Source organism: Dipodomys merriami, unplaced genomic scaffold, assembly GCF_024711535.1.
Source record: "Dipodomys merriami isolate MVZ:Mamm:240054 unplaced genomic scaffold, mDipMer1.0.p SCAF_11, whole genome shotgun sequence".
Lineage (NCBI taxonomy): Eukaryota > Metazoa > Chordata > Mammalia > Rodentia > Heteromyidae > Dipodomys > Dipodomys merriami.
Window position 1 is genome coordinate 19,449,323 of NW_027202382.1, and position 24,662 is coordinate 19,473,984.

General features: G+C 43.4%; 1 protein-coding gene across 2 annotated transcripts in view; it reads left to right on the top strand.

Annotated features, from left to right (window-relative positions):
• The window catches only part of Nr4a3 (nuclear receptor subfamily 4 group A member 3), a 45,307-nt gene that overhangs the window by 2,541 nt on the left and 18,104 nt on the right, over positions 1-24,662 (top strand). The window contains exons 2-7 of one of the 2 annotated variants that reach the window (XM_070010681.1): positions 1,278-1,445; positions 3,827-4,833; positions 8,614-8,743; positions 9,167-9,339; positions 20,663-20,862; positions 24,196-24,374. In XM_070010681.1, the coding sequence (XP_069866782.1) occupies positions 3,829-4,833; positions 8,614-8,743; positions 9,167-9,339; positions 20,663-20,862; positions 24,196-24,374 (1,687 nt within the window). In that variant the 5' untranslated portion in view covers positions 1,278-1,445; positions 3,827-3,828. Of the gene's footprint in view, positions 1-1,277; positions 1,446-2,441; positions 2,493-3,826; positions 4,834-8,613; positions 8,744-9,166; positions 9,340-20,662; positions 20,863-24,195; positions 24,375-24,662 lie in introns of those variants that run through there. The other variant, XM_070010690.1, reaches the window with a different exon arrangement.

Consider the following 24,662-nt stretch of genomic DNA (forward strand, 5'->3'; position numbering starts at 1 on the left):
TCTACTTAGGGGCAGCGCTACAGTTTTCTGTGGGAGCAGCTTGGGTTGGGGGACGGAGGGAGGAGGGTGACAAGGGAATCCCCCAATTTCCTAGTGGTGGAGGGTTCCCAGGACCTGGTAGCTCGGAGCCCCCCCTTTTTTTTCTTTTACTACAAGCCAGAGCCAGACACCGGAGTCACAGGAGAGGAAACTTACACGACCTGCTCTCTCCAGCGCCTTGGAGAGGTTTTGTTGTTGGCTTTGGGATTTTTTATTATTGCTATTATGATTTCTTCCATCCAGTTCCTACCCTTCGAACTGTGCCCACCCGGAGCAAAGGGGGCGCCATAGGCCATTCTTTGGGGCAATCAGATCCTTTCCCCTGGCCAGCCCAGCAGCGTTTTCAGCTGCAAAGTTTCGTTAGGGCTGTGCGCTGAGACCCTGGCTGGGCGAGCTGCTCCCGGCGCCCCCCGGGATGCGCCCCTTCAAAGCCACCGGCGCCCGGGAGCCTCAAAGCCGCCCCACCCTGGAGGACCCCGCCTGCCAAGGGCAGGGGACCTTCCTCAGCCCCACCAGTCGGGGACGCGCCGGCTGCCTCCGCGCCTGTTCCAGCGCGGCTGCTGGCTGGCCTTCTTTCCACTTTGCCCTTTTGTTTGTTTGACCCTTGGCCCCTGAAACTCGCGGCTAATAGAAGTGAAGCTCCATTAGCATTTAGAATGAAAAGCGCGGACTTTCTTAATTCCTCGAGGCATTCACGCATTCGTTCCAGCCCTGGTGCATTTCCTATGCAACGTGTAAAATTCGTATTTGAGGGGTGGGGTGAGGGGTAGAGTTGGAAAATAGCCTATGTTCCGCTCGTGCACACCCACGGACTCCCAAATTCCGGCTGAAATGGGTCCCTCAAGTGTTCACTTTTATTTGGTTGGGGTTTCCCGCCCCTGGATTTCGAGGGCTCGGAACTAATCATGGGGGGCAGAGATTAATTTGCGGGCGATGACAGGCTGCGGGGCTTTTCTCAGATCGCGTGCCACAAAGCCGCGGAGCAGTGGGCTGCTTTCCCCAAGACAATGTGACGCTCCCTGCCCTGGGATTCTGGGACCCCTTAAGCACCTTTCCTTCACCTTAAGAGCATCCTTTGCAATAATCATCATAATTTTTTAAACCCTTTTCAACCGGCTCCCGTACCGTCCTCCCCACCCACCCACCCACACGCACTCTCCATTTGCCCAGCAAAAGGGATCAGCGACCCAGCCTGGTCTCACCGCTCATGTGTGTTTTCTCCTTCTCGATGCCTGCAGAACCCACTGCGGGAGAACGCAGCCCGGCAAGCCCGGGCCCTGAGCCTGGACCCTCTGCAGAGCCTGGCAGCACCAACTCGCCTCGCGGGACGTCTCCTCCTCCTACACTCTCAGCCTCTGCTGGAGAGACCCCCAGCCCCACCATTCAGCGCACAAGATATCCTCCAGGTAGGTTTGAAAGCAGGACACCTTAACCTTCAGGAGCCAGGGAGAAGTGGGTGGGAGAACCACACACTCAGCAGGCAGGCTGGTCAACTTGCCCAGTGCCAACTCAGCGGCTGCTGGCCCTGTATTTCACAGCGCAGGTGGCTTCCATGCACGAAGCTCCTCTGTATACCACACCCTGTTGCTACCAAATGGAGCAGCCAGATAAAAACTAAGCGCTGCATTTCTCAAAATTACCTTTTTCCTAAGAAAATTTGCAAATATTCCAGTAGCTTAGGATCTTGTATACATTTTCATGTCTTAATTTTCACTCTCCTCTTATATCTAGTATATTGGTTCAAGATGTATAGGATTACTTAGAGCACTAAAGAGCATTTGTGTTTATATAAAACCAGAATCACTTGGGTGATGAAGTTTGAGAGGTTGAGCTTCGAGGGAAAGGGGGAACATAATTGAACCAAAAGCCAATGCATAAATAGAAGTTTGGCAAAAAAAAAAAAAAAAAGAGAGAGAGAGAGAGAAGGCCCAAACCCGGTAGTTTGCACCACCTCCTTAAAAATATTACTAAGTGTTAGGCCTGGGTAGGCACCAGAAATATATGCAGACCAATTGAACAGAGTCCCCGAAAGCTCATCATCTTCCAGCTGGAAACTTCAGAGAGACACAAAAGAAATCAGTAGTGAATGACAGTAAAGACAGAAAAGACCAAGGGAGAAATCCCAGAGGCACTGAAGGGAGGGGAGAGGATGGAAGAGCAGTGTTCTTTCTATTAAATGATTAGCTTTTCATTTCATCCCAACAAACTGGACACTAAGATAAGTAACCCTCAACTTCAGATTAGTTTGTATGTATTTAAGAGCCTTTCTTGAAAAAAGACAGGCCTGAACTAGCCTTTCTCTTTCTCTCTCTCTCCCTCCTTCTCTTTCTCCCTCCGCCCCCTGTCTCTGTCTCTCTCTTCATCACTGCTTTTTCCAACAGGCCCTCCTCACCTTTTTTCAAGTCAAGATTGCATCCCATACCCGCATGACTCAATCAGATTTGGAAATGTGGGTAAGAGAACAATGTCAAAGGAAATGTGAAGAACTCACTTTTCTATTAGTCACACCTTTTACATCAGCCACTCCAAACAGACCAGAAGTACCTGGTTTTCCTTTGGCTCAGAAAAACCAACCACCAGAAACTGCCCATTTTACCACTTCTATTTAACTATGAAGAAGGAAAGTCATTAGATAGATCACTCACTAGCATCAATAATTCTCAGAACCTTTTCACCCAGTTCCTCTCTGAACAGCAGTAGTCAGCTTGGATACCAGTCTCTTTGGGGCTCCATGTAGTCAAACTAGCAGAGAAAGCAAATCTGTTCCAGAATTGCTTTCTTCTTTTCTATGGATCTAATTCTTTGATCATATGAAAATACCTACTTACTTGCCTATTATGAGTGAATGTTGTCATAAAACAGCCACTGATAGCTTATAAGTCCAAATTAGGAAACATATATGTGTGTGTGTGTGTGTGTGTGTGTGTGTGTGTGTGTGGAGTGTATGGCAGAGAGCAGATTTGGTGGGTGTGCTGTTGCAGCTGCTGATCTTTTTCTTTGCAGATGGCACAAACTCCCCCGAGTCCATTTCCTGGGCCTACATTCCCACTTCGCCACCTAGCTGGCTGAAGTCATCAACAGGGTCCAGTTTGTACAGGCTGCTAGTCTCGTGGAGAGAAATGGGAAAGGGGTGGGAAGCAACCAACCACCAGGACGTGTGTGGGCAGCCTCAGTTGGCACTTGTAAAATGTTACAATGTCACCATCTCTCTTGGCCAGTAAGTCCCACATAGGACATCTTTTTGACTAACTGGTAGGTTTACAAATCAGTGTGTGTGTGTGTGTGTGTGTGTGTGTGTGTGTGTGTGTGTGTGTGTGTGTGTATTCGCGCGTGCGCGCCATGGAAGAACCAATAGACTCTTTCTCCTAAAATTAACCAACGGAGCATTCACTGGCTTTCCTTTTGTCCTCCTGCCTTATGGCTGAGGAGGTCACTACATTAAATTTATAGGACTCAAAGCTACTTGTAACAATAATAATTCATCATTAATAATATCATCTCTGGGTTTATGAGAGAAGACAAGTTTCCAGATCTGGTGGAGAATAAAGCAAGGAAGAGAAGATGGGTGCAGACATTCTGGGTAGGCCAGCTTCTGGTGTCCCTCAGCCTCTTTGTTCGCTGGGGATTCAGCTGTCTTGCCAGGGAGGAGAGAGTAAGCCACCAGAAGGAGGAGAGGATGTCACCTCCTCTGGCTTCCCACATTTAGACAGCAGTTAATTCCATGCTGCCTGTTAACCAGGAAAGAAGTGTGGCCTTGCTCCTGAGACCTTCTTGCCTGTCCCTGCAGATATGCCCTGCGTGCAAGCCCAGTATAGCCCTTCGCCTCCAGGCTACAGTTATGCAGTGCAGACCTATGGCTCGGAATACACCGCGGAAATCATGAACCCTGACTACGACAAGCTGGCCATGAACCTCAGCAGCACGGAGATCACGGCCACGGCCACGACGTCCTTGCCCAGCTTCAGTACTTTCATGGAGGGAAGCAGCTATGAACTCAAACCCTCCTGCCTGTACCAAATGCAGCCGTCGGGGCCAAGGTCTTTGATCAAGATGGAGGAGGGCCGCGCGCACGGGTACCACCATCACCATCACCACCATCACCACCACCACCACCATCACCAGCAACAGCAGCCACAGCCACAGCAGCAGCCGCAGCAGCCATCCATCCCTCCTCCTCCGTCTGGTCCAGAGGACGAAGTACTGCCCAGCACCTCCATGTACTTCAAGCAGTCCCCGCCGTCCACCCCCACCACGCAGGGCTTCCCCCCGCAGGCCGGGGCGCTGTGGGACGACACGCTGCCCTCTGCTCCCGGCTGCCTTGCTCCGGGCCCGCTGCTGGATCCGCAGATGAAGGCGGTGCCCTCGGTGGCCGGTGCGCGCTTCCCGCTCTTCCATTTCAAGCCCTCGTCGCCCCACCCGCCGGCGCACAGCCCCGCCGCCGCCGCCGCCGGCGGCCACCACCTGGGTTACGACCCGACGGCCGCCGCCGCGCTCAGCCTGCCGCTGGGAGCCGCGGCCGCCGCCGCCGCCGCCGCGGGCAGCCAGGCCGCTGCGCTCGAGGGCCACCCGTACGGGCTGCCGCTGGCCAAGAGGCCGGCCACGCTGGCCTTCTCCCCGCTGGGCCTCACGACGTCCCCCACGGCGTCCAGCCTGCTGGGAGAGAGCCCCAGTTTGCCATCGCCGCCCAACAGGAGCTCGTCGTCCGGGGAGGGCACGTGCGCCGTGTGCGGGGACAACGCCGCCTGCCAGCATTATGGCGTGCGCACCTGCGAGGGCTGCAAGGGCTTCTTTAAGGTGAGTTGCATGCCCACCCTGGACGGCTCCCCTCCACTCCCCTCGGCAGCCAGTCCTGTGCTGAAACACACATCCAGGCGGGTGCCCTTCTCCTGAGAGGTGACTGTCACATACCCTTCTTCTGAGAGGTGACAATCACTTACCAGGGGCCTGTGTATAAGAAGCTGCCCAGGTGAACTTGAGGGCTCTCCTTCTGACCTTGAGATGACCTTAGGAGGGTCACCTCCCGACCCCCACCCCATGGCAGAGCTTTCAGTAGATGCTCGGAACGATCTATGACTTTAACAATGCAAACCCCTCATGGCAGTACTGTCTGTCCATCTAGGCTGTCTGAGAGATAGGATCTGCAGGGCAAACTCGGGATCGCTGGGTCTCACTTAATCCTCCCAGTAAGAAAGAGCTGGGACTCTTAGATAGACCTGAGATTGAGTAGATTGAATTTTGGTCACTCACCAGCTTTTTTTCTTTTTCTTTTTTTGTTCACAGTATCTCACAGGTAGATAGTGGTGGTCCTTGCTTCATAGATGAAGTGGAGGGTCTGAGCCAAAGCAGGGTGATTTAGACTGCCAAAGAGGAACACTTAGAGGCAAGAGGCTGCGGGCGTTTGTGTGCACCCACCCAGTGCACATGCTTTTCATAGTTCTGCAGAAAGAGATTCAGGCAACTACCTGGCTCGATGCAGTCTGGGGCAATTTCTTCTGTAGAAAATAGATGTTGGAGCCTCACCAAACCACTCTATTCTCTGACAACCTTCCCACACCTCTGAGCTACAGGTATTGCCAGATTTCAGCATTGGTTTGAAAGGACTAATTCTCCTTTGGTCTCATAGACCCACAGAAGAAACTCACACTGGGAAGGTCTTCATCCTCCCCATACACATGAGGAAGTGGAGCCCTGGGGTGCTCAGATGCTTGCCCAGTTTAACAGTTAGTGTAATGGGTCCAACTGGCTTGACTCTAATGTTCAGTGCTCTCACCACCACTTTGAGGGTCAGGATTGGGCAGTTGTCTCCTTTTCTTGCTGTTCTGCCTTTTGTCATTCATTCTCAGACTGCTTTAGGCATTTCTGTAACACCTTCTTCACTCCAACCTACTGCCCCTTCATTGTTTCAGGCATTTGCAGACTCCACAAGTCATACAAAGAAACAAGATAATGATGGTAACTAGGATCAGAGAGGCCAAGAGTCTCTATGAGAGCATGCTGGAATTGGAGTCAAAAGATTCAAATAGGAGCCCTAACCTGTCCCTTTCCAATAACACGAGATTAGGCATGATACTTCTTACTAGGCCTCAGTTTTCCTCTCAGTGTGTACACACACACACACACACACACACACACACACACACACACACAAGCACTTTATAATCTTTTACAGACCATGAACAGTACATTGTAGAATAAAAACTATATAGTATTTGTAAAATTAATGTTGTGGGTAGTTGTACACACCAACAAACAACAGTGAATTTTTAAATTTTAATTCATTTTTTATCATCACACTTTAGTTGTACACAGGGAATTTTATTGTGACATTTCCACCCATGTAAGTAGTGTATCCAAGTCATCCTCCCTGCCCCCACCTCTTCTCCCGAACCTCCTCCCTCTCCTTAAAGCAATTGCAACAGTCATTTTTTATGTTAATTGAATTTTCTATTTAAATGGGAAAACAGTTGCGGGATGATTTTGCAGCACATTAAGTGCCCTACAGGTATGTCAGATTATGATGTTTTCAATGCAAAATCTTGGGTTGCATTGAACCTGAATGTTGGCCTTTTTTTTTTTCTGTCTTAACTATTTGTGCTCTTTTAGTTACTTTCAAGTAACTGCATTGGTTTAGCAGGTGGATGTTACAGCATTCCAGTGGAAATGCTTAAGGGCAGTAAAACAGGCAGCAGAAAGGAAGAAAAGAAAGACACAAAGCTAGGAGAACTGTAATTAACCATCCCTCAAATAATTAAGGGTTCACCAAAAATATGGTGGAAACATATTCCAAACCTAGAAATGTTCGTGAAATATTTCCCCAGCAGCTTTTCCTTTTGCTTCAGTCATCCCTTGGAAACAAATCTATACTTGAAATGGAGGGGGTAGGACAGAGAAGAACCTACCCCACAGATCTGTTAATTAAGGGAATGGGAGCAGGTTTTACCCAGTGGCTTTCTACCATTAAATTGAATTCTTTAAAAATGTGACATGAAGTGCAGTTAATGATGGGAATTCAGTGATTGAACCGTAACGATCTCTCCCTGTCCTTAAACTGTGCAGGCACACACAAATGTGGAGAAGGCTTCAGGTTATTGGGAAAATGTATACCTGAAACAAAATGCCAACAGCATTTAAATTGGCATATCGCCTTGAAGATAATGGCAAGGAATAGAGTGTTAGAAATGACTGCATGTTCAATGAAAGAGGGCTTCATTCAGGAAAAACAACTTCCTATCCTTACAGGCTTCTGAGAACTTAAATGCTGGAAACCTGAAGTCTGTGTGTCTTGAAATTTTGCATTTTAGACTGGGAAGACATGGCTGAGATTTGACACATACATTACATTTTACATAAGCAATCCAGAAACTACATCCTAAAATGCAGTTACAAGAGGATACTGTCAAGATTGAAACAAGGGAATAAGGATGATGGAAAATAAAGGGTTCAAAGTAAACCCAGAATTTTGGACACAAAGTCCAAATTACCTACTGGTTTTTTTTGTTGTTGTTGTTGTTTTGTTTTTGTTTTCCCCCCCTTTTATGTAGCCCAGACATCCCAAATAAATTCTAACTTTCTTTCTATATGGGGTTGTATAGATCCAGGTAAATTTGAGCAATAAAAATGCATCCACTTGCACAAATGTTTTCAATTAAAAAGCAAGTATTCTTTTACATTTGGAGCATAAAATATGTTTAATTATCCTTCCATGTGTCACTTCCAAATCCTATGTGATTCTGAAAAATATGGGGTTATTTTTATATCCAAGCCCAAGTTTATGATATGTCTTTTACAATATGACTTGATTGGTTTTGCATCAATAGTCATTTACTAAACAACCTATTAATGGGAATATTCACTGAAAGTATATGACTTTCATATTTCTTTTTTCTGTTCTTATTTGCCTTTGAGGGTTTTCTTCCTTAGCTATGATAGTGATTTTTAGTGTCCAGTTTTAAGATTCTGTTTTCAAAGATTGAAAGTGGCTAGATTTCCATATTTATGCTTTAAAGATTAAATAAAATACATAGGTCAATGAGGTAAATTTCCTTTTGAATTGGAATATTATTCTTTACATGTTTAAGCATGATAAATCCTGATTCTTTTTTTTTATGATTTCATCTCTATTGGGTAACAAAGCCAGCTACTGTGGTATTTGACTTACAATAGTGATAGCATGAGAAGTACATCTCAGATAATTCTGATTTTATTTTAATAAGGTCAGCAATAATCAGGGGAGTGAAACAAGTAGAAAATTGTTCCCAAAGGGATATTAAAAGTGAAGATAATCTAATCCTCCAAGGTATGATATGTTGACCTGGTAATTTCAGATATGATTTTATCATTCAGAGTTGGGTGTCTCATGAGACTTGCCTCAGAACAATCCAAGATGATTTTCATTGTCAGCAGCTAACACTAATAAAATTGTTTTTCCTGCAGGCTAGCGTGTTAGGAAATTAAATTTATCTAATTATACGAATTGCACTGTCGCTTTTCACATTGTAATTAAAATACATCTTGTCAGGTCTTACCTCTTTCCAGAAACTAGTAGTTGACTATCTCTGTATTGTCTTTTCTCAGAGAACGGTGCAGAAAAATGCAAAATATGTTTGCCTGGCAAATAAAAACTGCCCAGTAGACAAGAGACGTCGAAACCGATGTCAGTATTGTCGATTTCAGAAGTGTCTCAGTGTTGGGATGGTTAAAGAAGGTATGGATGTACTGCTTTTAACAGTTTGCTTTGTGTGTTCTCAGATATCACTAACAACTGCTAATATTTACATTGGGGCATCACATTTTCTCAGTTTTTTTTCTTTCCAAGATTTTTTATATGTTTACATTTTATGCTTCATATTTACATTTAAATGTAATTGAAGACTACTTATTGTAATTTCTCAAAATCAGTAGAAAGCCTGTACAATGCCTCTTGCTTCTATTGAATTCCTTACCAAATGTAAGTATGCAGTTTCAATCCACATTAGATTTTCATTACGTATTACTCCAAACTTATGACCACTTTCAAACGGTTGATCTCATTAATTGCTCAACTCTGTGTTTAGGTTCCTTGGTGTGATTTATGCCTATTCAAAACATAATCTTGAAACATGGTTTTCTTTTTCTCTCTCTGCATCAGTTGTTCGTACAGATAGTCTGAAAGGGAGAAGAGGTCGGCTGCCTTCCAAACCAAAGAGCCCACTACAGCAGGAACCTTCTCAGCCCTCTCCGCCTTCTCCTCCTATCTGTATGATGAATGCCCTCGTGCGAGCTTTAACAGACTCCACACCCAGAGACCTTGATTATTCCAGAGTAAGTTTTATGATGTCCTGCTTTCAAATGTATGAGCAGAATGTCTATTCATGATAATAGCAATGAGAGTTGATGAGCTTTGTGCCTAACATCATGCTAGACAGTTTTCATACCTTTTCTTATAGTTCTCATTTCATTTAGCAATTTAGTGCACCCATTATACAACATAACTTTTGCCTTATTGGTTCTCTAAATGCCTTAACAAATGACCCTGACAGAGATGCACCTGTTATACCCATTATTGCAGGAATCTTGGTAGAGGTGCCAATGAAAATCTGCCCAGGTAAACTACAATCTGTAGATTCTCCCCTCCCCCTCCCCACATGCATGCATACACACACACATACATACACACACACACACACAATCTAGACAAAGTGACTTCTAGGTTTTTTGTGTGTTTGTTTTATTTTCATATTGTGATCAAACCATTCGAGTGGACCTCAAGTTATCCTTAAGCAGTTTAGCCAATGGCATCCACATTGATTGGACCTGCTGCTTATTCAGAGGGATTAGACCATTGATGGAGAGGAGTAAGCTCTGGCCCTGACATCAGGGGTCTGGGGTGGAACACTGCTTCTGCTGCTCCCTGCCTGTGTCACCTGCTCTCGCTCTTGGCTCTCTCACCCCTACAGTGGAGATGATTACAATATTTAACTCCAGAGGGGTATTTTGAACATCAGTCACAGGAATATGAACACATTTGGAAAAACCAGAAATGATCACTAGTGTTGTTATTTAACTCAACCAAAACATATCAACATCATTATTTCATACAGAATGTAGTGAAACATCACCATTTGAATTCTGCAAATTCCCACCCCCTGCCACACTTGAAAAACACAAAGAGCCATAAGAGAATTTTCTGAAAAATGTACAAATGTTATTCTAAGGCCACCATTCTAATCCTTTCTTAAAAGGGATTTCAAGAAGCAAACTTCTAGTAAAACAGAATATAACTGAAGAGCACAGGGAAGGAGTAAAAATCATAATTACCATGCAGTGATATGTCGTGTGCTACATTGTTTCATTCATCCTTTAAAGAAGCACAGGTTGATGGGACTATTATCCTCACTGGAAGACAAGAAAACATAGTCACACATAAAGGGACCAGGGCAGAGGTAATAACTAGTGGGCAATGACAACCACATTTTGCTTTCACCATCTCTAGTCAGCATTTTAAGCTTCTGATTGACTGTGTGGCAATTGATATAAGTGCATCTTTGCTGTGTGCCCTCTTTTTAGGCTATGGTGTTGACAGCAATGATTGATATACTTGCTGTGATCCTCTTGTCCTCATACTCACCCTCATTATAGGCTGTGAAATCTCCTCTCTGCACCTGATCACAAGACTCCATGAGAAGCATAGTGGATTCTTAGCACCAAAGATTGAGGACTCTTATTCTGATTACAAGTAGTATCTCTTGACTACAGTCAGGTCTCAAATACTAGTGTAGCAGAATAATACAGTGGTGAAGAGTGTTGGCTTTGGAAACCTGCAATCCTAGTGGAAAAGCCCCACACCACCACTTACTAGTAGGTGACTTTGAGCAATTGGGTAGACTGTTTGATGCCTCAGTTTCCACATCTGTGTCATAATATAATAATATCTACTTCCTGGAGTTGTTTGTGAGCATGAAACATACTAATATTTGTCAATGAGTTGACACTGTGCTCTGTATGTTATCTTTTTCCTTGCTTTTATGCCAATACTGGGGCTCAAACCCAGGGCCTCGTGCTCTTTCTTGCTTAGTAGTTTTTGCTCAAAGTTAGTGCTGTACTACTTGATCCACAGCTCCTTTTCTGACATTTTGCTGGCTAAAACAAGAGTCCTCAACCTTTCAGATTTGTCTTCTGAGACTGGCTTGGAATTAGGATCCTTAGATCTCAGCCTCCCAAGCTGCTAGGGTTATAGGCATGAATCACAAGCACCCAGCTGGTAGTTATCTTTATCAGACTTCCTTACTCTGCCAGTTGTTGAATGTGTTAATGAGCATGACTATCACACACATCAGGTACTGAGCATCAGTTACACCATGAAGATAAGCGTTACGTTCTCCACTGTACTGACAAAAGAAATTAACACTAGGCGAAGCTAAGGAGTTAACTTGCCCAAGATCATATAGCTAACTCACACCTGAATACAATCATGTGTCTGAGACATTATACCCAAAACCTGTGCTCCCTAATAACCAAAGCTCCATCACCTCACTTGTTTCAGTAAAAGTAGGTGCTAGAATTCCCAAAGACTTTTGAGAATGAAAACTCTGCTCCCCGAAGTACCCTAGCCCCTGTCTATACAATACAACAGCATTGATGAAGCTAGTAGACAGTGCCTTAGCTAGGGTCAGGCACACAATCTGACATTGTTGAGAGTATTTAACATCACTGTTAATGGTCAATCCAGAGAAGTAAGACTCCAAAAGAAATACCTTGTTCCCAAATTATCCAATTATCCGTTTTCTGCCTTAATTACACATTCAATGGCAGAGCCTCCCAGCACTTTGAGTTGTCCCAGCTGGGAACTGTCTCCACACTGAAAAATCAATCCAGTATGTTTGTTTGCCTCTGCACCATTCAGTCTGTTAGTCTAGTGTCATCCTCCTCATCAACAAACATTTATCCAATTTAATTGTTAGCTTTGTCCAAAATAGTGGATTGACCATGTCACAGTCTGGGTCACACTGATACTACCTTTGGGGCCTAGCTCCATTTTGCACAGCATATTTATTTTAATTGCATTGTTTTTGGAATCAGGTTGGACCTCATAGCTTGGGTTTTCCTGCTTTCAGATAGCTTTTCCAAATTATCCAGAAGTTGGACCCAAATCAACTAAATTAAAAGACTTTTTAAAAAATACAGTGAGTTTTTCATCAAAAACTTGGATGAAGGCACAGGAGCATGCTGATCACATTTGCAGATGACAGAAAGCTGGGAGGGATTGCTAATCTGATGGATGTCAGTATCAACATTCGGAGTGATCTCGACAGGTTGGAACAGGAAGGGCTGAAACCATCACGGAGAAAGTTAACAAAAATAAATGTGAAGCTCAGTATTCTGATTTTTTTTAAAAAAGGGAGAGCGTTGGCTTGTCAGTGGCTCATATTAAGAAGAAACTCAGGAGTTTATCCCATAGACACTCAATATTATCTGACTAAATTACCTGCAGCATTAGCAAGAGTATGGAACCAGAACCAAATTCCACATGCTTCCATAGACTCTGTCCCATCAGACCACCCTTCAAAGACAGAGTCCAGTTCCAAGATGGGATTTAAGAGGAACATAGATTCACTGTTCCTAGAAGCTTATAAGGGATGTTTGGAGAAAATGGAAATATATAGATCAGAAGAGAGATTTGGTGAAATTAGGTCATTCTTGCTCTATGAAAAAAGAAAGAAAAAAAGACTGTTGTTTCCCTTGGTAGATCTAGAACGATAAGGGAGGGGTGTCTCTTCTATTTCCATCTTGCTCTGAGAATAGGCTCTCTTAAGCCTCCTACCTATGGTAGGAGTGAGATCAGAAACACACGAAATAATCAAGGAGAACATATATCGATTCTTCACCATGGGAAAGGTTATTGTAGATGGCAACAAGCCCTTCCTAATGTTAAGATTTTATAATCTTGAGGTTTTCGTTTTAAATGCAAGTTTTATATATGCATAAGATTGTACCTAGTTCAGTAACATGATATTTACCAAGATTAGGATTTGTTTTGTTGTCTATTAGAACAGGACAGAAATGGAAACAAAATGAATTTGAGTGCCTACTTTGAACCAGGCACCATCACATACATTTTTATAGAATCCCACATAAGCCCCCAAGTCTTTGAAACATAATTTGTGATTTCAGTATTTTGTTTAAAGACTATCATTTATTGAAACAAAATTTTCATCATATTTTCTCTTAAAATTTTATACTTACCAATTCATATAACTGGAAATGATCTTGAAATCACCCAACCTCTGTGTTGAGAGGAGTAAATGAAGGCCTAAAGGGGTCAGCTCACTTGCCTAAGGTCTGGTGGGGTGCTGGGATGAGCTCCAGATCACAGCAGTCAACGGTCAAGGTTTGAAACCAGCCCAGGCAGGAAAGTCCATAAGCCTCTTATTTCCAATTAACCACTAAAAGTCTGGAAGTGGAAATGTGGCTCACGTGGTAGAGCACTAAGCCTCAAGCAAAAATGCTAGCCTTGAGCAAAAGAAGCTCAGGGACCAAGCCCTGAGTTCAAGTCCTAATACTGGCATGCGTGCATGCACACATACACACACATACACACAACCATATGTATGTGCATATATATATATATATATATATATATATATATGTTCGTGTGTGTGTGTGTGTGTGTGTGTGTGTGTGTGTGTGTGTATTTGCCAGGGCATGGTCCCTGAGCTTCTTTTGCTCAAGGCTAGCACTCTACCACTTGAGCCACAGTGCCACTTCTGGCTTTTTCAGTTTATGTGGTACTGAGGAATAGAACCCAGGGCTTCATGCATGCTAGGAAAGCACTCTACCACTAAATCACATTCCCATCCCCACTTATTATATTTTTAAGCATAATAATAGTTATAGACACTTGCTTTTCTAAAAGGCCAACAAGTAGATACAATGAAAGACACTTCAGTTTTCATTTGTACCTACCTCATCCCACTCTACAGCAGTAACTAGTGTTAACATTTTAACATATATTCATAACATATATGTGTATATGTATATTATTGTGCCAGTCATACAGCTTGAACTCAGGATCTAAGGCACCATCCCTGAGCATTTGTGCTCAAGGCTAGTGCTCTGGCACTTGAGCCACAGCTCCACTTCTGGCTTTTTTCCCCTTTCTTAGTTAATTGAAGATAAGAATCTCACAGATTTTCCTGCCCAGTTTAGCTTTGAGCCATGATCCTCAGATCTCAGCCTCCTAGTAGCTATGATTATAGCTGTGAGCTACTAGTGCCCAGCTATATTTAAATAAATATTTGAAATAAGAATTTGCCCTGTCCAGTTTGAGTCAAGAGTGGGTGAGCCAATACAATATATTTATGGGGCTGGATTTTCTCAGTACATCAGATCAATAAGAGAAGGGGAAAATACTTGTCAGCGGGTGTGTTTTAATCTTCTTGTCACAGCATATGCGCCTGGAAGGTCGAAAGTACACAAGCGCCTCTCTCCCTGCCTGTGGGAAAGGAAAGAGGTTTGTTCCAAGTCACAGAGGGAATGAATGTTTCACAAGGCCAGAACGAGTGCTCCTGAGCTCGTGATGCATTCCTGGCTCTGGGTCCTCCACTTCTCCTTTGGGCCAAACTTCTCTCCCTCAAAAATGAGCTCAGATCATTGTACATCAGCGCAGTCAAAACATGTCATGTTTGATTTGTTTCTCTTCAAAATGCTGCTATTCCCTGCCTCACAGTTGCTTTTAATTTAGTAATACAAGTATATATAGACTTCGGGCTTGGCTTCAGTGCCTGCATAATTACTAATGAGAAAATATACTTAATATCCTCATTAGTTGGTCATTCCAAGTATTTTTTTTAGCACATTTGAGTGTTTTCTGATCATTGATGCCACTTAGTGTAGAAACAGACTGCAAATACAAGAAATGTTGCTCAGATAAAACCGAGCACCAACAAATGCCATTTAAATGTTAACAAGATACCCTATAAGCAGCAGTGTGGCAAACACATGTTAGACCTACAGAGTAAGCAGCATGAAAACTACAGAGCGATTTCATGAAGCTTCTGAGGAGATACTTTCTAACTGCCCTTGATTAATTCCAGTGATCTCTTTGATGGTTCTGACCCTTCTGGGTGCCACAGTTTCCTCATCAGAATAGTGATGAAATTGGACTAAATAGAAGCTTATGGTACTTTCTTTCCTTATCATTCCCTGGCCCTCTATGTGTTATACCTGCAAGAATTCCACCATGAGAACAGGTCTGCATCCCCTGGCTGTGGTATATTGCCTCTATCCAAAAGTGCTATAGTGTTTGCTGTAAATACAGATGTCTGAAACTGAGCACCATTGGCTCATGCCTGTAACCCTAGCTACTCAGGAGGCTGAGATCTGAGGCCTGTGAGACTCTTATCTCCAATTAACCACCAAAAAAGCAGGAAGTGGTGATGTGGCTCAAGTGGTAGAATGCTAGCCTTGGGCTTAAAAACTAATGCCTTGAGTTCAAGCCCCAGTACTATCTCACACACACACACACACACACACACACACACACACACACACACACACACACACACACACACACACAGAAAACAGATGTCTAGTCCACACCCAGACCTACTAAACCAGGAAAAAGGAGGCAGTCAGGAATCTATTTTAACAAGGGCCTCAGATCATCCATTGGTACACTAAGGCTAATAAACCTCCACTGTAATTTGATAATGACAATTTTACCTTGAATTTCCCAGTTTTTGTTGGAGTTGAGAAAGAATAAGCAATAAATTATGATGCAATTTTCCAGAAAGAAATATTAATTCATTGCACAAATATTTTTTGAATGGCCTTTGGGTGTCAGACACTATTCTGATACCATGGACACATTGATTGTTGAATAAAACTAATCTCTTGTCTTCAACTGCCAGTGAAAGAGAAAGAAAGTAAAATAACCTACAGTGCTGCCATTGGTGGCAGGATGGCAGTGTTCATTCTTAGGGATTTTGGGGGAAGTGGGGAAATAGAGAGATAGCAGATTACAAAAGATATTCATTGTCAATTCTTTTCACTGCCAATATTTTTAAATACTACTTTCTAAGGTGTAAAAACTGAAGAATATATGTATATATATAGTTTGACTCATAGAATGGTCACATCTAAAATTTTTAGAAATCTAAAAGATCCAGTGGAAGCAGGGGGGGGATTATACTAAAGGGAGAAATCTTTGACATATTTATCCAGGGCTGGAAGTGTGATAAATATTCAATTTCACTCTGCTATTAAAATATCACATGGCTCATTTACTAAGGCTGGTATTCCACCTTCGAATTACTTACTTGTGGCTTTAGCCATGGCTGAAGTCTGGTTTGTACAGTTGTACTAGTGCCATATGAAACACACAGACCCATTGACGCTTAAATAATATTCACTGCTTTCGTTTGCAGCTCTGGGTTACCCCAGGGCTTTGGAGAAATCTCTGTCATGCCTTGGCTGTCTGTGAGTGTAATATTCTTTCTCAGAAAGGCCAGATGCTGATAGAACAAGAATCCTTAGAGGCTACGAAGTTGTTTTTTTTTTTTTAATTCTCATAGACAAGGAAAAAAAATTGTTAAAAATCTTTCTGTATCTAACTGTGTTGAATGGGCATGACCGATAAGCAAATGTTTAGAGATTTTCTTTGGTGAACCCAAATCTGCCTTTCCTAGCAGCCAACAATAGTCAAGCCACCACTGCAGGATTGGGGGTCCCCAAACTGCTAGGCCAGGCAGAGAATCTGCCTACCTTTGTTCTGTTTCTTTAAATAGTACGTTCTGCAGAAGAACTGATCCTTGTTGCCATCCCGGGATGCTGACCCACCAGCCACCCACAAGTTACTGGTGGCTCTGGTTGAATCCAGTTTGGCTCTAGAATGCTGGGCCTTGGACCAGAATCATTGCAAGTGAAGCCCAGAGGGTCTCTGGCTGCAGGCTGACAAGCCAGGTCTGCCTGCTTTCCTCCTTGCTGGGCTCTGTCAGGGAGAAGCACACACGTGGCTCAGGCAGGGACTTCCATTCCCAGATTCTGAAGGCATAAAATGTGAGCCCAGCAGGGGCTGAGGCCTACAGGGAACCCTGCCTTGCGTGAAAACTCTGTGCTCTGGTACCTTCTGAGTGAACACTGGAAAGAGAGCAATTGTCCAATTGTGAGGAGTGGTTTCAGGGAGGTCTGTGCAGCAGAGTGCAGTTGTTAGGTCTATTCCCAGGAGGAGTTTATATCCTTTTAGCCTTTCTCTCTCCACTTAGCTTAATTCTAGACAATAACATCTAACTGTTACCTTACTGAAATCTTGCTATTTAGCCATGTTTAGAATTTTTGAGTGCAAGAGCTGGTAGGAATCATAGGGATCAGCTAAGCCAGTCTATTCCTTTTTCAGAGACAGAAACAGACTCAGAGAGGTTAAACATAGACTCAATGCCTAAGTCTGGAGGAGAACTCCAGGTGCTGCTACCTGGTTCAACATACCCATCCTCCACTCGATATCATCGCATGTAACGTTCTCAGCTTTAATTTTTTTAATTTATTTAAAACTCCTTTTTATTCTCTGTGCCAGTCCTGAGGCTGAACTCTGGATCTTGTACTCACTCATGTCTAACACTTCTGGTGTTTTGGGTTTGTTGTTTTTTGTTGTCGTGGTGGTTTGTTTTGTTTTGTTTTTCTGGTTTGGAATGGAGATCTCAGCCTTCAGGGTAGCTAAGATCGTAGATGTAAGCCACTGACACGAAGTGCTGTCAGCTTTTATGGGGGAGGGGATGAAGAGGGAAGGTGAGGAAGGTGTTCTGCCCTTACAGAGCATGTGGAATTACATTCATGAAAGAGAATTTTTTTTAATCTTCTTGACCTACTGTCCAGTTAAGAGTGTGATGAAAGAAGGGGGTGGGGAGAGTCGGACGCAGCAGGGACATGTGACAGCTTTGAACATGCTTGGCCATGGAGCTGCCTCCTCTGGCCTTTGTTTTCATGGCCTCTGTCATTGCACAAAATCAAGGACTTCATAGAATCCTAGGTCCTTTGTGAAAGTGAAGGGAGCGGAGGAGCCAGGGCTCTAAACTGGACTCAGTGCTATCGGGTCTTAGAAAATCAAGGTGAAAACTATAGCTTGTTGCAATCCAGTTTCTGTCCAAGACAAACAGAAGCTGAAGAGGGTCAGAACTCTTACCAGAGCTCATACTGCCAGTTTGTTAACTCATTCTCCAGGTCAGCCTCTTCCTATATGTTACTTGCCTTTAATCACTTCAACAACATCTAGAAGATTTTATTATCCCCCTTCTCCATAGGAGAAAATGGAGGCTGGGAAAAACAAAAAGCAGTCTCTTGTTTCTCTTGTTTCCCCAAATAGGGGCCAGAATAAAAGTAGGCATAAAGTACCTAGACTCCCTGACTGATGTTTCTTCCGTTACATCTTGATGCTTCCTGGAAAAACACAAAGCAAAGGCTAGACTCCGTGATGTCTAATATCGCCTTTCCTCATGCTTAGATAGTTTTACAATGAACACTTACCAGCTTATTGGCTAGTCCTTATCAGCTGTTTCTCTCCAACCTGATAGGCATTGTGGCACATCCAGGCTCTTCTGTGATTATTCTTTCGTTTAAAAAATAGTCAACAATTGTTTATTGAGGGCATGTTATATGGCAATCACCATGTTATTGACAGAAGCATGGGACCAGAGAGTACCTACCTGGAGATTGTTCATCAGAATGGAACAAATGTTTTCGAATAGATCTCAAAAGCCATCTCCAGACACTAACTAGTAGCATGAACTTTTGTTTTTATGCTGGGGACTGAACACCAGGGCCTTATGCCTTACTGCATCAGGAGGTGTATGGCTTATAATCCCAAGGCCAGTTTAAGTCTTGATTTAACCACTGCTTGTTATTTAACTCAGGAAAGTTTCTTAGCTTCTCTGAGCTTCACTTTCCTCACTTATACTAACAGGGATTTAAATCCTTTCCCCATGGGGATTCCCTCACAATAGGGTTACAAAGTCATTCTTAGTCAGGGCCTGGGCACTGTCCCTGCATCTCTCTGTGCTCAAGGTTAGCACTCTACCACTTAAGCCACAGAGCCACTTCCGGCTTTTGCTGCATCTGTGGTACTGAGGAATCAAACCCAGGGCTTCATGCATGCCAGGCAAGCACTCTATCACTAAGAACATTCCCAACCCTCATCCTTAGTCTTCATAATGCAAAGCAATGATTTTTGTGCATACAGATGTATGTTTCTGCATAGCACTTAAATCTTTGTGTGCTGCATTGTCCCTTGATTGTTATCTTGCAAGAACAGTCTCTCTGCCTGAAGTGGAATTTTTTTTTCTTTGTCAGTAGTGGGGTTTGAACTCTGAGCCTGAGCACTGTCCCTCAGCTTTTCAGCTCAAGGTGAGCGCTCTACCACTTGAGCTACAGCACCACTTCTGGTTTTCTGGTGGTTTATTGGAGATAAGAGTTTCACGGATTTTCCTGCCCAGGCTGGCTCTGAACCTCAGTCATCAGATCTAAGCCTTCTGAGTAGCCAGGATTTCAGGTGTGGAGCCACTGGTGCCCGGTTTGAAGTGGAATTTTTTTTTCCCCTCCAGTGATTCAAGCAAACTTGTGGTTTGACCAGAATATCCAAAATCTGAGTAGAAACTTCATTCCTGGTTAGACTATTCTAGTTTTAACTTTTTTTTTTCTGGTCAGTCGTGGGGCTTGAACTCTGGGCTTGTGCGCTGTCCCTCAGCTCTTCAGCTCAAGGCTAGCGCTCTACCACTTGAGCTACAGCGCCACTTCCCTGGTTATACCATTCTAAAGCTGTGCTGTCCAGAAAAATCTTTCTACAGTGATTTCCAAATGCCTCTATAGCATGTTTATCTATTGAGTGCTTGAAATATGCTATAAAGTATATATAATGTGAAAGTGAATTTTCAGTGTTTCTTAATGTAAGTAGCCACAAGTCCTGAATCTGTTGCACCTCACTGCCTGGATTTGGCCAGGAGATTCCCTGCCTCCCTTATCCTTTGATGGTTAGCTCACAGAAATCAATCAACAGCAAGCAAAAATCATTCTTTTGTCCTATTGGTTAAATTCTATGATTCTCCAACTCTAGGATCACCTAGAGGTCTTCATAAACCAAATCTGCTAAGCCCACTCTCAAGAGTTTTTGATTAGGATGGCTTGAGTGGGACCTGAGAAGGTCATTTCTAGCACATTCCCAGCTGCTGCTGTTATTGCTGTCCTGGAAAGAACACATTGAGAAGTACTGGCTAAAGTAGCATCTTTTGGGGTTGGATGCCCTTGGGAATCCGCAGGGGAGCCTTTGGCATTCCCAATGGCCACGCTTTCATTGGGAATCTCTGAGGGTAGAATCCAAACAAGAGTTTTCCTAAAGCTCCCCCAGATGATTGCAATGCACTGTCAAGGTGGAAACCACTGTACTGACAAAACCTTAGTGCAGTTGTCTTCTAAAAAATAATGGGAAATCACTTTATTTTATGTCACAGGACTATTGGGAGAATCACATGAGACTTGTCTATGAAAGATTTCATAGACAGTATCAGGATGTGGGCCCTGACTGTCTGGGAAGAGCCAGCTACACATGATGATGATATTTCCATGGGACCAATAACCTTCCTGTCTGTGCTTTGCTTTCCAGTACTGCCCCACTGACCAGGCTTCTACAGGCACGGATGCTGAACATGTACAACAATTCTACAACCTGCTGACAGCCTCCATTGATGTATCCAGAAGCTGGGCAGAGAAGATTCCAGGATTTACTGATCTCCCCAAGGAAGATCAGACATTACTTATAGAATCAGCCTTTTTGGAGCTGTTCGTTCTTAGACTTTCCATCAGGTAAGTACGAGTATTTTATTTTCCTTCACTTCACCCCTTCCTTTAAAGGATTAACAGCCTTCATATTGTAACCAATTCCACAGGGAACAGTTTGCTCAAAAAGCAAATATGAGCAAATATGTATGGTGACTCATGCTTGTGGTTCCAGCTACCTGGGAAGTGAAGGTAGAAGAATCATGGTTCAAGGCCAACCCAAGCAAAATTTATCAAGGACCTGTCTTAAAAAAAAAAAAAAGCTGTGTGCGGTGGCTTACATCTATAATCTCAGCTATGTAGGAGGCAGAGATAAGAGCATCCTGGTCTGAAGTCAGCCCCAAATAGAAACAAAAGAAAGAAAAAGAGGAAGGAAGGAAGGAAGGAACGAACGAACGAACGAACGAAGGAAGGGAGGGAGGGAGGGAGGGAAGGAAGGAGGGAAAGGGAGGGAAAGAAAGAGAAGAAAGAGAAAGAGAGAGAAGAAAGAGAAGAAAAAGAGAAGAAAGAAAGAAAGAAAGAAAGAAAGAAAGAAAGAAAGAAAGAAAGAAAGAAAGAAAGAACAATAGCTCGGAATATAGCTCAAGTGATAGAGTTCCTGTCTAATAAGCACAAGTTCTGAGTTCAAGTCTCAGGACCAAAAAAAAAAGCAAATATGAAACACAATCAGACATTTAAAAAAATCATCAGAGGGTAATGGGAAGAACATTGAGGTGGCAATCAGAACTCCTAGTTTTTCACTAAGAGTATTCACTAATCCTAGCTAGTCAGGAGGCTGAGAGCTGATGATTGTGGTTCAAAGCCAGCCCAGGCAAGAAAGTCTGTGAGACTTTTATCTCCAATTAACCACCAGAATTGGAGTTGTGACTCAAAATGGTAGAGCACTAGCCTTGAGCAAAAGAGCTCAGAGACAGCACCTAGGCCCCAAGTTCAAGCCTCACAACCAACAACAACCACCGCAACAAAAGAACTAGTTTTATCCCATTTCTAATACAAATAAGAAACTCTCTTCTTTGTAAGACAAGGATGGGGTGACTTGAGGGAATCTCTAAACTCCCTGGCAACTTCAATATTCTATGGCTCTGTGAAGAATCTTCTACCATATTCCCCAGGAATGTAGGGCACTGTAATTACCATGTTACTCCATTTCATAAGTAACAGTCCATGTATATCCAATAGAACTCTGAAGACTTTCATCCTCTGGCATTTACTCCTAGAGAACAGTTCTGGACCAAATGATTTGGTCTAGCCCCTTACAATCAGTAATACTAACTACAAAGAAGAAGTAATTTTTCAAAGAATTCAAACATGGGACCTAATTCCTCTCATAAATTGCACATGTAACCTTTAAATAAACAAACAAACAAACTATATTAGTTTTTACACACAGTATTGTTTCCTTCTACCCTTCTTTCAATGATATATTTTTAGGACATTGAACTAACATTTCACCAAATATTTTAGCAAAAAACTATCCTCTTTCTCTTCCTTACTACCCTCTCCACAATAGTTCCAGAAATTCCTCCTTAAACTACAGACTCCATGCCTTATTCCCTTTTATGTTTTGTAAGCTAGGGGAAAAGTCCAGAAATCCGAAGTTTTAATTGATGCTGTCTCAATGCTGATACCAGCAGATACTCTGATCCTCAGAGATCCATCTTTCAGCTCTGAGATTGGATCATTCTGTCTTGGGTATACCTATGTCGCAAAAATCAGTGGGAGGGACAAGTAGAGTGTCCATCGCTAGTTCAATGTCTAGCCAACCCAGTGGACACTAGAGCCCAGCAGCAATATGACTGTCATCTACTAAGCATTCAGCAGAGGATTAAGTAGACAATAAGCTCCATGCAGGTGGACACCATTCCTGTCCTATTCACAAAGTTTTCTCTGGTACCTAGCTCCAGGAAGAACATAGAAAATACTTGCTGAGTGAAGGGATAAAGGAAGGACAAGGAAAGAGATACTACCTTGTGAATGCAATAGCCAAAACAGACAAATGGGTAGTAAGATATTTTAAAGTTAAAGGAAAACAGATTAAAGTGAGGACCCTATACAATTCAGAACTAGTTCCATTTACTCCTCTGGCATCCTCTTTCTAGGTACTGTGCTTTCAAATCCTTTCTTTTATTTAAGTCCCTCAGCCTTCTTAGGGGGTAGCATTTAATATTTCTGTGCTAGGAATAGATAAGGGGGATAAGGGAAAAGAAGTCCAGAGAGATTAAAGGTGTGTCCAGGGTCAAGCTGCCAAGTGAGGATGTCTAACAGGAGGTTCTGGGGTTCCTCTCATAAGGAAGAATGGGATGGTTATGTACATAAAAGAAACTATCCAGACAGGTTTAGAAATAGCCCTCCATTGCCCCACTGTTTGAAGTCATGAAAACAATACAAAATAAGGATTCATTTTTATGTTAGCCCACTTTTCAGTTCATAATTGACTTCTGGTACTTGCATAGAGTTCATGCCTTTTGTGTTTGAACAGTACAAGGTAGTGTCTAACCTCTGCTTTTGTCAGCCTTTGACATTTAAGAAAATAAGGGATTCCAGGTGCTGGTGGTTTATGCATATAATCCTAGCTACTCAGGAGGCTTCATGCCTATAATCCTAGCTACTCAGGAGGCTGAGATCTGAAGATCACAGTTCCGATGTCAGCACAAGCAGGAAAGTCTGCGGGACTCTTATCTCTAACCATCATAAAACCAGAAGTGGGGCTGTGGCCTAAGCATTAGAGTGCTAACCTTGAGCAAAAAGAACTCAGGGACAGTGTCCAGGCCCGGAGTTCAAGGCCCACAACTAAAAAAATAAAAATTAAATAAAGAGCTGGGAATGTGGCTTAGTGGTAGAGTGCTTGCCTAGCATGCATGAAGCCCTGCTACATATACAGAAAAAGCCAGAAGTGGCACTGGGCTGAAGTGGTAGAGTACTAGCCTTGAGCAAAAGAAGCTTCAGGAACAGTGCCCAAGCCCTGAGTCCAAGCCCCAAGACTGGCAAAAAAGGGAAAAAGGGAAATGGGGCAGTCCTAACTCAAAAGCCCTTGAGTTCATTGCAGAGAGAGTCAGTGCCCTGGGCTTCATCTCTGTGTTAAGTGCTTGTTCCTCATTGTTCTCATCAGCAACTGATTCAGCAATAAGACAGCAGGTGCCAAGCCCCATCTTTATGCAGGCTGATCTTCCCCAAAGACATTAGCACAGCCAAGTGATACTGACTGTTTATTCCTAAGAACACAGACTTGTTCATTGCAAACATCCAGCCATGCTTTATGGCAACATACAAGCCCTGTGTGTGAGTGTTACGATAGCTATCATCAGATTAGTTAGATCAAATGGACCTGTTTAATGCATCTCCTCCTCCTTTACTCCCCAGGTCAAACACTGCTGAAGATAAGTTTGTGTTCTGCAATGGACTTGTCCTCCATCGACTTCAGTGCCTTCGTGGATTTGGGGAGTGGCTCGACTCCATTAAAGACTTTTCCTTAAATTTGCAGAGCCTGAACCTTGATATCCAAGCCTTAGCCTGCCTGTCTGCGCTGAGCATGATCACAGGTAAGCACCACCTGGCCAAAGCCAAAGCAATTGCATCTCCTTTCTCTCTTCTCCTGCATCAAAGGCCAGAATCATACACACCAGAAAAGGAGGGAAATGGCTTCCATTTCCCCCCTGCCCACCCCTGAAATATGCTAAGCTTAATCTGATGTATAGATAGAGGCATGCATCTATAGCTTGTTGTCATGAGCTTCTAGGAGAGGGGAGTCCAAGTCTATCATCACTTTCAACAACCCTACTATGTGAAAATCTAAGTCCACAGGAGCTCCCTTGACAGTTGGACTAGTC